The 16,224-nt window shown below is 37.9% G+C and overlaps 1 protein-coding gene across 1 annotated transcript; it reads left to right on the forward strand.

The window, feature by feature from the left end:
* The first annotated feature begins 989 nt into the window (after positions 1–989).
* LOC121313446 lies at positions 990–16,016 on the forward strand. Its single transcript, XM_041245975.1, has 5 exons — positions 990–1,561; positions 4,284–4,817; positions 10,494–10,699; positions 13,932–14,190; positions 15,247–16,016. The coding sequence occupies exons 1-5, from the start codon at positions 1,333–1,335 to the stop codon at positions 15,375–15,377; spliced, it is 1,359 nt and encodes a 452-aa protein (XP_041101909.1). The 5' UTR covers positions 990–1,332; the 3' UTR covers positions 15,378–16,016.
* Positions 16,017–16,224: the final 208 nt, after the last annotated feature.

Genomic DNA, 16,224 nt, shown 5'->3' on the forward strand with positions numbered 1-16,224 from the left:
AATGGTGCCATTGTAACTACATCCTGGTTCCCAGAACAGATGTTAGATGGTATTGTTTTTAGCATTTTGTAGATGCAAGCGCTATCACTATTCTGTACAATATTTTATATTTATTGGGTAAAATATAGGAATAAATAGGCTATTGCAATCAAAAATCCTAGTTCTCAACAAATGCCGTATTGTGTTCATAAAATGCAGGATTCATTTTTATATTTCCACGTTTGGAAAGACATGGCTTGCATAGGTACTTCATAGCCTAAAACTGTCTGGCAGAGAGACAAGGCTATTTGTGAAGCCCAGACCCTCAGTAAATGCCTCATCCAGCATCAGTTTGCCTTGTGGTTGTCAACCACCCAGGGCATGCAGTAATTTCAAAATACTACAAATCCCATTGAGGTTTACTGCTTACATAAAAGCCAATGAATAAACAGCTGCACATAGCCAATAAAAACACAAAAAACAAATAAGGATAAAGCATATTGTTCAGCTGCCTAAATATGCCTAACAACACACACCTCTGGCAATATGTCTAAACCGCACTGCTCAAAAACTTGGACCGTTTTTAAACTATGAAAAAATGATCCCCAGAGACCATGGGTCTTCTGTTCAGATGTGGATAACTGACAAAAAAAAAAAAAAAAACTAAAGGACTTGCATTAGGAATGTGCTACAGACCATCGAACATGGATACCCTTTTACACTAACCTTTTACACAACACCATTAGAGTTTAAGTAAGACCATTGCTTAAATAGAACCCTGTAAATGTTCCTAATTAAACATTAATAACACCTGTATTTATCTAACTCAAGGGTACACTAGTAATTATATGTGTATAGCTTGTATAGTTTAAGAAATCTGCATTTAATTTTTGTGTTTATAATTTACACTATTGGTTTTGATCAGCAGAGGGCCTGCTGTTCCTTCCATTGAGCTTTGTTTCTATGCCCATCCCCCTCAGCATTCTTCCGTATGACATCACAGTAAAAAGGCAAGCAAGAGGCCTGTTCTCCATTTTAATCAGAAAGCATGCAGAAGCCATCTAGCTGAATGCCACTTTAACCACTGTAATTAAGTGTTCTTCTGATTAAGGTATTAAACATTTTCAGTAAATTGTTTCATGGGCTACAACCTAAATGATTTTTAAATGCTACACATAAGCTTAAAACAGGTTGAAGTCCTTGCAAATGCTTTCTGAAGGCCAGGCATTTGCAATGTAACCGAGACGGCTTGATATTTAGTATTCCTGGATATTCAGGAATACAAAACATCATTGTGAAGGGATTGAGGATTTTTAAAAGTCAGCTTTTTTTCTTCAATATAGACTTCTAAAAATGCTAGAGGCAGAAGCTAAGGAAGAGCACTATGCGTGTCTATTTATTATTTCTGACTCTTCGGTATGGACAAAAAAGATATCTGAACTGAAAATTATTAGCAGCTCATGCATGATGATTGGAAGTAAAGTGTCCTTCAAACTACCAATTCAACTTATTGATGAGACGGGAAAGCAGGTTATCCTGGGGGAACAGGAATATGAAGGTGCATTGCTTTTTCATTCTACTGGTAAGTAGAATATATTATATATTATTATGATGGCAAAGACTGTTGTTGACTTGAACTGATGTGGTTTTCAGACTTTTCCAAATATGAAAATTCTTAAAACACCATTGTTTAAACATTTCCTTCTAGCTTACTAAAGCTATTTACTCCAAAATATCATTAGCATGATGTTTTTATGAAGTAATAACACAGCCAATAAAATTACCAAACCAGAACACACCTAGGCCATTATTGGTCAAACAGGTATGAGTGTATAATTGGTACACAGTCTGTTCTGAAAAGTTAATGATCTATTTTTGTTTGCGTGTCTATTTTACTGCTCTAAGGAACTCATTCACTAGTGGGTGGTAGAGTTTTTACTGTGTAGGGGATTTACAGTGTGTTAAATAACCAATTTTCTCTGCTTCACATTCATTTGTATTTAATTAATGAGGTTGAATTATGTAAAATTATGTAAACCAGCCCGGAAAATACCGCTAATAAGTTCTCTCATATTCCTCAGGTATTCACTAAGGTGTAGTGGAGTTACTATGTGCTAAAAGGACCATGAATGGGAAGCAGGGACGTTGTAGTGGGACCAGAGAGGGCCAGAGCATGGCCTAATTGCAGGGTTACTGATTGGCCAATGCAAAGAACACAGTGGCATGCTGGCCCTTTTATACTGTGCCCCAGCCTGAAAGCAGGCACACTTAATAAAGTTCTACACTTATTAGAGCAGTTAGAAGCTTATGTCAAAAAGTGTATAATGGTGTTTTCTGAGTTTTCTTAGAAGTCAAGTATTTCATTATAATTTCACATTTATTGGGTAAATACATGGTCAACATGAGATGCATTTTAGAATTTTTCATTTACTTGTATAACAGAGTGTGGTTGAATAAGAATGTTACAGATAATGATGTGTTTATGTATTTATTACTAGTCCCAGAATTGGCCAAGGGGACTGTGTGTGGATATAATCTATTAGAATCATTGATTAGTCCAGTGGATAGAAATGACAAGGAGCTGCTCTGTGGAAGCAAGAACAGGGCATTTTGCAAAAAGAATAAGCCAATTTCCCCATCAAATTAACCCTAATTGCCTCAGGGAAAGCCTAATATGGTAAACTAAGCAATGCATTTAAAGAGCATCTTTTATGATTTGTATATATTTTGTATGCACAATTTACTTTTCATGAATGTCACAGTACAGTGACATTGAAGGAGGCTCTTAAATGCATCATATTTCTGAAGGGCAAAACAACTACCGTCTAATTTTCTCTAAAGAACCTTACAATGCAATAATAATGTTGACCACTAATTGTATACAAAAAACAAACTAGGGTTATCCGGAATGGTCCTGTTACTTTGGGAATACCTAAAGTAAATGAACATTGTAAAATTATCTTCCAAGAAAGCTTTCTGTTCTTTTATGGATTGTTTTAAATAACTTTTGCTACCGTCAGAGGTTTTCCTATTGATTATATCATTTTGTTCATGCAAATATTCTAGAGAGACCTACGCTGGCAAATACTATTTTATGTATCAAAAAATATATATTTTAAACAAACAAATATATGTTTTTTTTTTTTTTTTTTTTTTTTTAAATGTAAAAAAACAAAAACACATTATTATTGAGGACACTTTAGTATTTAAGTCAATCATTGCTTTAATAGATGGTGAAGGTGACGTCACCCCCACACATGATAAATGAATGTACAGTACCAGGTTACAAACATCTTTCAGACTACAAACAAGTTAGCTACTGTAGTAGAGTTATGTACATTTTGAAATAAGATGTCTTTCTATAACTCATAATTAATTATATTTCATACCAGTACAAATTATGCAATCAAGATCTTAAAACTGTTCTGTAGGTAGGCACCCTTAGCTCTAAAATATAATCTCTGTGGATTGGATTAGTCCAGCCTAATGATGTGTAACAGGGCAAAAGCTGGGCGTGAACTGTTGACCTTGTGTCTTTGCTACTATGGAATAGAGATCCTCTGCATTTATAGCTAAAGATGTTTTAACCTCATCTCATTTAGTCGACAGTAGGCACAATCTGTAACAACAGCATCACATAACACTGTTTGTTACAGAGGCATCAAACATGATGTGCAATAAATCTAGAACAATGTACAATGTTAGTACATATTCAACTGTAAAAGTTCACAATGTACAGAGTTATATTTATAGTAGTCACTTTGTATGCCTTGTAGTATGAACAAGGTACATTTTCAGGTCCTTCTGAAACAGAAACAAACCTGTCTCAAGATTTTTGTTTAGGGATTTGAAAGATTGTGAGATAGTTGAGAGGGAGTGTGGGTGCAATGGGAATGATAAATCCAAGTTAAGGCTTAGAATAGTGTTAGTGTGCTTTTTATTGACAAGTTCAACAACTAATTCTTGTGAACTGCCCACGAACTGCTTATCGTAAGATGGAAACTAAGAAAAGCTCAATTGGCTGTGAGTCAGTGACCACCCTCATACCGTACCACAAACCCTACCTGTATGACAGGCTGTCCGGGCAGAAATGCTCCGGGAACATCAAGGGCTCCATGAGCATCTGCAGCACTTCTGCACATAAACTGAGCTTGTCAAATCAGCTTCAACAGCACATCCTTTCCTCACTAAGCACATTGAATATCTTTGATTTAAAAATTTCTTAATCTTAAGTAACTGTATATGTAAAATAGTGTGTTGTACCTGCACTAAACGTTTCTTTTTTTTTTTTGCATAAAATCTAGACTTTGGACTTTGTAAAGAAAAGGAGAACCAATTCAGCAAATTTATAAATGAGAACAAACACAAGCCTGCCACTCATCTTTTGGACTCTTTGGTGAAGCAAGGAAACAATGTTGACCGTGTAAAAGACGTTTCCGGACAATTACCAAAAACATGGAACACTTTCAAAGAGGAAACATTCTCAATTCCAAATAAAAGACAAAAGATTGGTGGTAAGAAAGATGATGGTCTGCCCTCAGATAGTCACGATAGAAATCATTCTCTGTCCACTGCCCCTGTGGCACCTGTTCAACTGAACACCAGTTGGAGCCCTCCCTCGCTAAATGTAAAATATGAGCAAGCTGCTGAGAGTAGTTTTGTCAGCTTTACAATAAATGATGAAGACATGTCACCTCAGACCCCGTCGGAGGAAAGCACAGATCAAAGGCACGATGAAAATCCCTTTGCAGTGTTGGAGAAATTGATTAAAGAGAACCAAGAGCTCCGAAAAGAGAATGCCCACCTCAAGCAGATGCTCCAGGCTGCTCAGAATGCAGGTAAAGCATGTCAATATTATTGAGTGCAGTGTATTTACAATTGTAATTTTACAGAACTGGATGTGAAAGACTTTTAAGAGCTCACTTTCCTTGGATTGAGAAAGATACACACAGATCCTCTCTGTCATATTAGCAAGCTGGGTTTAGTCCTGTTACTGCATGTTATGATTGAAATGCGCATTTTAAGATGAGTAGCAGTTCAATTAGGACATGGGTACTAAACCCCGTATCCTCATACAATTTAACACTAGTTTCTGATCAGGATAGAGTAAACAAGCATTGTTGTTGTAACGTGCATGTATAATACATTGGGCAGATTGATGAGCAAGATCAAGATCAAAATCCTGCTTTTACACACCTCAAAATGTACCACAGTTCCAATCTCTTTAAAAATCAGAATAAGAGAGAGAGTACTGTATATACCCTGTAAGATTTCTAAGTAATAGTAGAAATCACACAAATATAGTTTCTATCACAACAGCATTGCAATAAAACTAATGTCAGCCAGTTAAGGAATCGGGTCAGTCTGCAATTTTAAACTTAGACTTACCAGAAAGAAGAAATGTACGATCAAATTGAAAGGAACTAATTTAAGTTACTGTAGACATTTTTAAAAATATGCTTCTTTGTGATATAGCAATTCTGATTGCAAGTAAAAGTCTAGGAAATGCTAGTTTCCTCTGATAACCATAATGTTTTTATTGTTTATTTTAGAATGATAGTACTCTACAAACAATAAGTGGGTTCTGATCTTGAGTGGCATCTGGGTATGACTTTGTTGCACATGTCGCAGCCTAAATTCAACAGTGGCATCAGCAGGGTTCTGGTTATTTTGCTGTGTGGAAGTAGAGGGCAGCAGTGTTGTAGAATCTGCAGTAACAACCGGTCTGTGTGCTTGCTAGAAAGAAAAAAAAAAGTGGCTTTTCAGTTTGGGAGCCATGCTGTGCTGACATGTTATATTTAGGGCTCACAGTTTTCAAATTTGCTTTGTCTGTGTGTGTGTGTGTGTGTGTGTATATATATTATACACAGTGTCTATATAAAGTCTACACCCCTTGAGCTTTTTTCACATTTTGTTGTCAGTGCTTCAGAGTTCATGCATTTTTAAATGAGGATTATATAAAAAATTATATATATATGTACATAAATGGATAAGTCTCCACCCTCCTGAGTTAATAGTTGGTGGAAGCACCTTTGGCAGCAATTACAAATGTAAATATAAATATAAAACAATATAGCGACGATTGGGTACAGGACAGGGACTAGCTGTGCCTTTCAACAACTTTGTCCAGGAGTTCTTTCGAAAGCGCCTTGGTGCTCATGGTTGAGTCTTTGCTTTGAAATGCACTACCCAGCAGAGGGAACCTACAGGAACTGCTGAATTTATCCTGAAATCATGTGAATCACTAAAATTTAACACAGGTGGAGGCCACTTAACTTAGTGTGTGATTTTGAAGGTGATTGGTTACACCTGAGCTAATTTAGGATTGCTATTACAAGGGGGGTGGACACTTATCCAACCAAGCTATTTCAGTTTTTATTTTTAATTTTCTACAAATTTCTAGAATATTTTTTTCACTTGGAAGTTGTGGGGTAGGATGTGTAGATAAATGAAAAAAAAAAAACTATTTTAATGCATTTTAAATCCAGGCTATAAGGCAACAAAAGGTGAAAATTTTGAAAGGGTGTGTAGACTATGTGTGAGTGTGTGTGTGCGTGTGTGTGTGTGTGTGTGTGTGTGTGTGTGTGTGTGTGTGTGTGTATATATATATATATATGAATATATGAATGACCATGAATGACCTGCAACACTCGCGCCCTCAAAGGCAGGAACCACCACCTACCAGCAGTCCACCGCTGATGCTGGGTGGCGCCACAGGTGTCAGAGAGACCCATCATGCAGGCTCAGCTTGTCCCACTGTCCTACAAGGCCCTTTACCTCCTAGGAAAGGGGTGCCACATCCTCCCATGTTGTCCGCTGGCCCTCGATCAGTCTGGCCATGACTTCCTGCAGTGGCCCCTGGACTGTAGTGACGACTTTGGCTCGCTCCGGGATCGCCTTGATGGCTTCTCTCTCTTCGAGGCAGGTAGAGTGGCAACACTGTTCCTCCTCAGAGGGGCAGTGGGATAAAGAGTCCGCATTTCCATGCTGCTTAGCGGTCCGGTGTGTGAACTCAAACTCGTACCCCTGCAGGGCCATCGGGTGGTCTCTCCCTCCAGCCACTTGAACTGCAGTAGCTAGGGAAGTGACTCATGGTCTGTCCGGATGGTGAAGTGCTGTCTCTACAGGTACAGCGTCCACCTTGGTGGGGTCAGTGGCAACCCTATTGGCCACCACTGCATGGCCCAGGAAACGTACCTCTTGCATCATCAGGTGGCACTTCCCAGGGTCCAGCGGCCCTGATGAGGTCCAGAACCTCCCGTAGGTGGTCTAGGCCCTTGCTGGACTCGGTGGCGTACACCAGAAAGTCGTCCAGGTAGACCACGCAGTCAGACCGCGGCACCCCTTGCAATACCCTCTCCATCGTCCTCTCGAATGTCATGGGGGCATTGCAGCTGGAACTGCCAGAGGCCTTGCCCAGTGGTAAAGGCAGTCTTTGCCCATGCGTCAGGGGAGAGCTCAGCCTTCCAGTAACCACTCCGCAGGTACAGGGAGCTGAACCACCGGGAGCCATCAGCCTCATCCAGCACCTCATCGATCCTCATCCTTGCGGGTGACTGTGTTGAGCCGGCGGTAGTCTACGCAGAGATGTAGGCTGTCATCCTTCTTCTCCCCCAAGATGACTGAGGCAACCCATGGGCTCCCCAAATTGGTGCAGGTACAGTCCTTTGCTAGGGCCACAAAGCAGTCATGGTAGTAATGGACCGCTTCTCCAATTGCACCCGTTGTACTGAGCTGAGCCCTTCCCCACTGCACTGGCAGAGGTCCCGCAGGGCCTCCTCTCGGAGCTGAACTTTCCCCTGTCCCACACCAGCACCCTTCCGGGCCTGCGTTATTTCTCAAACATGGTGAGTTCCCAGTCGAGACGGAAGATTGGCCTGGGGGCTGACATGGTGGCTGGCATTCTGCTTCGCGGGCGGACACTCTGCGGGGCAGGGCGGCTGGCTGGCTTGCACGGTAAATGGCAGGTGGGTATTTCTTGCTGGCAGGTGGCTGGGCTGGTCAACGGGCAGGCTTGCTGGCTGGCATGGTGGCTGGCAGGCAGGTATGCTGGCTGGTAAACAGCTGGGCTGGTCAGCAGGCAGGCTTGCTAGCTTGCACAGTAGCTGGCATATGGGTATGCTGGCTGGCAGGAATTTAGTACAGCTGACAGTTAACAGTAGTGTATGCTACAGTATATCTAATGCATTTGCAGGTCTTGGATGGTATTTGTTACATTTACTCTTTTTTGAGCAATATAACGTGTTAAGTGCATAATTTCATTTTTGTAAGTGATTGCTTTCTAAAATATTTATTCTATTAAAAGTAAACCTTATATTCTTGCCAATACCTTTTATAAACATATTTTAAAACTACTGTAGTTTAAAGGAATACATCATGAAGTCATTAATATATTTTTATGAATCAAAACACTTGAGCAACTTTGTTAGCTTACGTGGTGAAATTTTAAATGTATTTCATTTCAAGCTGTCAATATCTATTCCAGCTAATGAGTTCAAACTTTGTGAGAATTACTTGCAGAAACATGTTCCCAGACTTGAAAGAATCCCGTCAAATAGACTGATTTTTTTCACAATGACAAGAAAAGTGAGTTTGTTTCTACGTTGAAACCATTACAGTATTGCAGAACACCCTTTATCTTTGCACTCTAAAAACCTTTGTAGATACTGTACATGTACTAGGAAGGTGTCTTTAATAGGGACCTCCTTAATGCAGGAAATAGAATGTTGCAGTTTACAGCAACAGTGAAGAACGTACCTTAGCTTTACAAAATACAATTGTGACAATCTTAATGATGCACCAAATAATCCCTTTTTAAAATGTGCAACTGTGAAGGTGTCCTGAAACTAACCTGGAATCTTATGTTTTAATTCCCAATACTGTATGTGCAACACACCTGTGTAGTTTAATCAAAACCAGAAGTTGTGTCACAATTGACCTGTTACTGGATGTGGTTTAATTGGTAAACCTAAAGTTAATAAAGCATCTTTCTTCAAAACACATGCAGTAAGTGCATCATTCTCAAAAATTATGGAGTAATCCATGATTTTCAACTGCAGGTCATTTAAGGTAGTTTTTATCAATTTTTAAAATATAAAGCTATTGTAGTTTTTTGACAGTGCATTTTTTATTCTGTTCTAAAAAATTCTGGAAATGGAAATAGAAAACTCCAAGTACCAGGATAAATTGACTAGAATGAGAGCTAATACAAACCGAAGAATATACCTGTGATGAAAAACAAAGTTGTTTTAAAAGATCTGAGCCCAAATATATAGGCTCTGAGTTAGAATGTCAGGTTTTGAATGCTTTAGGTTCTGGTTAGGAACAGAGCACTGATGCAGCAGGTACATTTTAAAAATGACAAATTTAAAGGTGTCTAAAAATACAAAAATAAAACATCTCTAAATCAATAAACCATTGAGTTCATTCATCCCAGATGACACTGACCATATCCTAGCAACTTGAGCAGCTACTGTCTGTAAATTAGCTCAGGGGAATTCTAGAGTGAGAAAAATAGGTACACCTACTGAGTTTTATCATGACGCATCTTCTACTACCTGACTGCAAAGAATGAAGACTATAATTCTGGGACTGTAGCTAAAAATGTAAACATACTGTCTACTTCGGCATAGATCACTGTTGCCCAAAGCCGTTCATAATCCCAAAAAACTACTGCAAGTTTTTTTTTCAAGTGATCCTGGAACATAGAAACAGCACAGCAATCCAATATATCTTCCATGTATTGTTATAACTTATATTAATGTGACCATATGACACGGTGTTCAGCTTGGGACAGTTCAGTCTTTTCAGCACAACACAATGCATTCTGGTAAGTGTAGTCCTGCTTCTCTTAAAGAAAAGAATGGTAACTGAGTCAGGTAAAATGTAGCAGGATGCATTGGGTTGTGAGTTGAAAAGCCTAAACTGTTCCAAATGTCCCGCTAAACACGGAGCCATATGGTCACCTTAACATATATGGACATGACACGGCTCTAAGGGGTTGTTTTACATGAGTTCTTCATTCCCTCTGAATTTGTACAATATTAATTTCTTTATTTGTTTATTGTACTATGAACTGTATTCCTAATCATTGTTCTTTCCTGGTTCTGCACTCAGAGATATTTGGCACGTATAATATAGTCACCAGCATATTTTACCATTAGGACTGTCTCTGATCAAGTTTGAGATGATTCCTGTAGGCCAGTATTAAAAGGACCAGCAGGGGTGGTTTTTTCCGTCCCTGTGAATCAGTGAGTTTTCAGACATCTTCCTTTGTAAGGCTTTAACAAATTCTCAGTTTCAAATAGAATTAACTTTATGCATTTGAAACACATTTTATCTTATACATGTCATCTAGATACCTCTTATATTTTTTAAAGTGCTGCTACATGCATTCACTGTTTGTAAGACCTTGTTGTTAGAAAAGAACAAAAAGCGTTCTACTTTCTCCCTGCAAAGAAAAGGGAAAATGGGATAACTTTGAAGAAATCTGTTATTAAAACCTGTTTTTGTAGTGCCTTTTTCAGGCCTTACCCAAGAGACCCGACGGTCAGCTGCTTGCTACCTGAGGATGGTTCTAGAACACTTAGAAGAGGCGCCAAGTTCGAGTCCTCCCTTGCTGCATGAGGATGATTCCAGAACACCTAGAGGCGCAACGTTCGAGTCCTCCCAGCCCTCAGGAAGCAAGAGGACACTCACCAGTGAGCTGAAGGTATTCCAGGTAAATATAAAACCACACACAAGTTGGTGTTGGCATTTTAACAATTTAGTTAGCTGTATTATCACAGACATAACAAACATCTAAATAAATATTGAACATGACAATAGCCATCACATGTTTAAAACCATTTACAGGCAATTGCACCATAAACTGTAATTTGGTCATGTGAACCTATATTATCCATTTGGGGTGCAATGGTTTTAACATATCTAATACTTAAATATGGTAAAAAACCAAAAAAACATATAAACAAAGTTAGAACATCTAATAATAAATTATGTACATAATTTACAATGGAGACAAGAGTACAGCAGTGAATGGGATCTCTCCCTGTTTTCATCCAATATCACACATTGGGTTCTAGTCAATTGATCTAAATGATGCTGGATCTAAGTACAATCGTTGTTTAAATAATTTATGACAATGAGTACGTGTACATTTCTTTTTGGCTAGTTTTCTTAGGAAATGATCACATATCAATTGAGAGATCTGCCAGCAAACTCTACATGTTTTTACCATTTAAGACAGAATGTTTTGATTTTGTGAGGAATTAAAAATGGAAATACAGGAAAAAATGAAGGAAAAAAAAATCCAACAGATACGCTGCACAATATTTGTAATTATGCAACAGTCAAATACTGTATCTCAAAACTTCTTAACGCCAAAGGAGACCTTTTTTACATATTAAAAATGAAAATGAATCGCACTTTGAGTCAAGGGATCAAACAATTGAGTGAAGCTCATGTGACAGAGCAAAAGCCCTACCTGCAAAGAGACACAACATTTCTGTGTGTTTTGGGGGTTGGCAGGGATAGGGTTAACTCCATGCCAAAAATATGTGAGAATGTGGTTGTTCCAAAATGGAATAATTGGTGCTAATTGGGAACAGACACATCATCTAAAAAGATAACCCAAAGCTCCATTAGCGAGAGACTACCAGGGAGTTGGAACAAAGAGAGGGCACAGTGTTTTGATCTACTTGTAAAAGTAGATGGGTTTTTGTGACTTGAAAACAGCTTAGCTGTCCGTTATAGTTTAGAACTGAAACGTTTAGTTAGCACTCCTGGAAGGAGAGGTTTTGGTTTTATTTAGTTTTGTGTTTAAATAAACATACAGGCCTGCCTTGTTTAAAAACCTACCTGATCTTGTGGAGTGCTGGTCCTTTTTACACAAAAAGACAGTCTCGTATGTGACAAATGCACCCTGGTTTGTCACAGTTCTACGTTATATGGATTCTTCATGGAGTCATTTCTATTAAGGTTTTGTCTCTTGAATAAGCAGTAAATTTGCTTTTGTAACCTAACTGGATTGCTGTGAAAAGTTATTACATTAATATGCCAACATAGCTGCTGCTCCTTTAGAGTGGTGGTGCACAAACTTTTACTTGGCATACATTTTGTTGGTCTATAAATAATTTTTTCAACTTGGCGGACATGTTAAATCAAGGTTTCTAACAAATAAGTCGGTGAATTTAAATATTTTTTTACACTTGCTGAGTTAACATATAGCTAACATTTCTAACAAATCTGTGAAAAAATACATGCAACTGAAATCTTTTTTTTTCTTTTTTTTTTTTTCTACACTTGGGTGTTCAACATTTACCAAACAGATACATCTGAAAAACATTATTGTTCAGCAATTAAATCTGAAAAAATCAATCTGGGTTTTCACGAAATAAATATTGATTTTGTCAGCTAAATGAGCCCCTGCCTATTGAAGCGTTTGATTTGGCATTGTATGCTGCAGAGCTGCCCTTGCACTCCAAGAGCTAATGTCTCCACTTCCCTGCCTCCTTTGCATACTACAGTGTCAAAAAAAAAAAAGTACATATTTCATAATTAAGAATGTGTTTAACATTTATGTATGAAGCTAAATCAGAACTTATTTTGGTTAATTCTAGGAAAAATTACATGACTTACATTGAATCCGGGAAAAATACTTTTTATTTTATTTATTTATTTTACACTTCGTGCCCCATATATGGACGTCGCATTTCAGCTCTGTTCACTGTAGTTTCACTGACATTCGGCACTTGAAGCATCATTTCTCTGAGTCATAGCGTGATCGACGGTGGCTCATTTGAAGGGTAATAACTTCGACTAATCAAATGTCATGTATGTAATAAAACATTCCTCAAGCTTAAAATAAAATACAAAATTACAGAACTGCCTCTTTAGTCATAGTTGCGCATAGTCATACTCTCCCCCGGGGTGGCGCACCCCACATTTTGCACACCAGTGATTTAGACTATAGTAACAGTAATGATCCCAACTATTGAAAATGTATAAGGGCCTCTTATAGGGGTTGTGGGTTATCCTCTGAAAGACCTAGAGGGACATGACACAGGCACATGCTATGCAGGGAGGTTCCGCTGGTACACATTGCTATACTTGTGCGATTTAAAATCCCTAAACTAATCCCTACTTTGAATAATTATACAATCTCAATCGCTGGTCCACACAGTGGTCTGAGGTTTTTAGTTTCTTTGAGACAGGTTTGTTATCCAGGGTAGCGTGGATCTGGTCCTTGGCTTGTACCATGGATGTGTGTCTGTGGATCCTATGCAAGGACACGCCCACCAGCCGGTCAAGGAACTGCAGCTGTAAATCCTCGGCTGCGATTCTCTCTAAACAAACTGTCTGGCAGCACGTTTCAGACAGAACGCCTGAATCTCTAATTATTTGCAATATTTATGAAAACCATGAAAGAAAAACAAGCCAAATGTAAAAACACACTTTTTTCACGTGCAGGGCCTCAGCCCTGCCTAAACCACATACGAATGCTATATCTTTGTTGCTACAATGCTTGTAGTTTTACAACTTTACGTAATGGTCAGTTTTATACTGGGCATCATGCAGACATCTGATTTATTGAATTCAAGCACATCACCCTCCTTCCTTCACTTCAGGCAACAACAAATGGCCTCCATCTGTTACAGATGGGTCAATGTATGATGTTACAATCACTGTAGATATTAGGAAAATAATTAAGTTGTTGGTCTTGGGGTATAAATATAATATCAATTCTGATAATATGAACAACACACAGTACGTGCTATCCCTTTATTTCAAGTGTTGAAATTCATGTGTAATGATGAAGTATAATATTCAGTGAAACAGTAAAATGTTTGATTTGCTATTGAAGCTGGGCATTCTGTAATGAAGCTGGGCATTCCTCAGTTTTGTGTTCCTCAGCCTTGATTTTGAACGTACTCTGTATTTGTTTCCCTCAGGAAAGGGGTAAGATGCCTTTGATTGTGGACCCTAATGATCCTGACAGATATGCCAGAGTCTTAGTAGACTCGAACAAGGTTTACACTGTGTTGAAAAAGGCGAGGGAGCAGAAGACCCAGCAGGGAGGCTGTTTACTCAATGGAATTATAGATCTGGTATTCAGCCCACAGGAACTGGCAGAGTCTCATGGGCTGGGCCTAAAAGGGAAAGACAAAGAGGAGAAAGCCCTGGATAAAATCAAAGTGGCAGCCTGTGAAGGTAAAGGCCTGTAGCAATTTAATATTAATGCCATTTCTTTTTTATTTTGTAATGCAGGTACATTTTCACATGTTTTCAATGTGATTTTATTCTTTTTTTTCCCCTTCATTTTTATTCATTGTTGTACAATCAGTAAAACAATATGATAATGGAAATGAGTGGTAAGAGGATGGGGTGAGATGAGCCAGTCTTACCAGACAAATCGTTGTAACTGTATAGTTCATCTGTATCCCCGGCTGTGTACTAATAACTGTTTACTGTGTTAATAATATATGGCAGTTAAGGATAATCAATAGAAGTTAACTGAAATTGCAGTTAAATTGTTATAAAATATATAGGGCTATAATTTTAAGGTAGCAGTATAAACAAACAAATAGTGTTTGGTTCCCAGTTTTCATTTCATAAGTCCTGTTCCCAAGTTTTTATAAGGAAAAGGCAAGTTTTCTGAAGAAATGAAACCATTTTGAATTTATAAAACTGCCACAAAACTACTGAAAAAAAGAACTCGCTGTCATCAACTGTTTCCTGCTAGATCCATACCATTCAATTTTTGTTTTCTGCTTTTGGACTTCAAAAAAGTATCCTTTGAATGTATACACGTTTGCATGAGCTTAAGACAATATAGCATGAAATAGCTATGATACTTGCAATTGTTCTGAGTAGTTCTGAGTGCCGTTGCTCAAATAATTAGTTTTATAGATTTTTGCAACCTGGGAAAGTGCATTAAACTGTTTTGAAAAGCCCAGTGACTTATTAAAGTAGCCGAACCAGCTACAATATTTACTCCAAATTGTCATTAGCGGAACAGAAAAAAAAAAAAAAAAACTATTACAATTATAAAACACATTAAAAACAGCTGAACAATTGCAGAATCATAAAAAGGGAAGAAAACAAAACTGTTAATGTCCTTTGAAGCTACTTGCTCTTTATAATTTTTCTAGTGAAAACATTTGCTATATAATCTATCATGTTTTTTTTCTAAATATGAAGTTAGTTGATGTAAGTAATTTGTTCCAGAGCAGAAATACATATTCTCTCTTCTTTTTTTTGTTTTAGCTTTTCTTAGGCAAACATCCTTTGAAGAAGGCTGGAGGGAGCCTGGCCAGGTTGAATTCAGGAAGAAATTCACTGCTAAAATTTGTAACGCAAGAAGGGACATAAAAAACTCACTGCAGAAATCCTCATGAAAACATTGCTAAAATACTCCAGGATTTTTTTCCTTGGAATTAATAATTGTGTTTCATAGCAGGGATAAGACTAAAAACTAGCTAAACCAGCAGAATTTGAAAGGGCTAATGTGAATGCTAGATTTCTTTTTAATGTAATTCATTGATTTTGTTTTCTTTATTTTTGTTACTGTTGATAGTTCTTCAGCCTCATTTGTATTATTAAACAAACCCATATGGTACATACAAGTATGTAGTTATTAACATCTGTCAGGAGTTTGTAGCATCATGGATTTCTTCTTTTTTTTTCATTCAAGGACATAGCATCATGAATTTTGTAAACAGCCTTCTACAATATATGTGAAAACAAGGATTAGATATATTCCAGTTGTATAAAATGCTTCATTGACAAGGTTTGTTCTTTCTTGCATCCATCAGTGGTCCAGTAGTTAAAGAGACAGGCTTGTAACCAGGAGGTCCCTGGTTCAAATCCCAGCTCAGCCACTGATTCATTGTGTGACCCTCAGCAATTCACTTAACCTTCTTGTGCTCTGTGTTTCGAGTGAGAGGTTATAAGTGACTCGGCAGCTGATGCATCTCTATAAGTTACCTTGGATAAAGGTGTCTGCTAAATAAACAAATGGAAATACACTGTGTGACAATCATGCATATGCATATATATATATATATATATAAGTAAATACCTCTGCAAAACAAAACATGAATTTTATACAATTGCCTGGAAATAGTACCTTGGCCAAACAGATTTTAAGCCAAAGCTGAGGTACACATACATACATTCCTTCTTAATTCTCTTTAGTCATGGGGGTTGTCCTGCATTTCTCTGTAACATCCTTAGGAACATTTG

The sequence above is a fragment of the Polyodon spathula genome, chromosome 3 (genome assembly GCF_017654505.1).
Source record: "Polyodon spathula isolate WHYD16114869_AA chromosome 3, ASM1765450v1, whole genome shotgun sequence".
Taxonomy (NCBI): domain Eukaryota; kingdom Metazoa; phylum Chordata; class Actinopteri; order Acipenseriformes; family Polyodontidae; genus Polyodon; species Polyodon spathula.

Bases quoted from the DNA above. Each gene is read 5' to 3' on its own strand.
- LOC121313446 (XM_041245975.1), top strand. From the start codon at position 1,333: ATGCTAGAGGCAGAAGCTAAGGAAGAGCACTATGCGTGTCTATTTATT. The intron at 1,562-4,283 runs GTAAGTAGAATA...CATAAAATCTAG, and splicing joins ATTGCTTTTTCATTCTACTG to ACTTTGGACTTTGTAAAGAA. The intron at 14,191-15,246 runs GTAAAGGCCTGT...TTTTTGTTTTAG, and splicing joins CAAAGTGGCAGCCTGTGAAG to CTTTTCTTAGGCAAACATCC.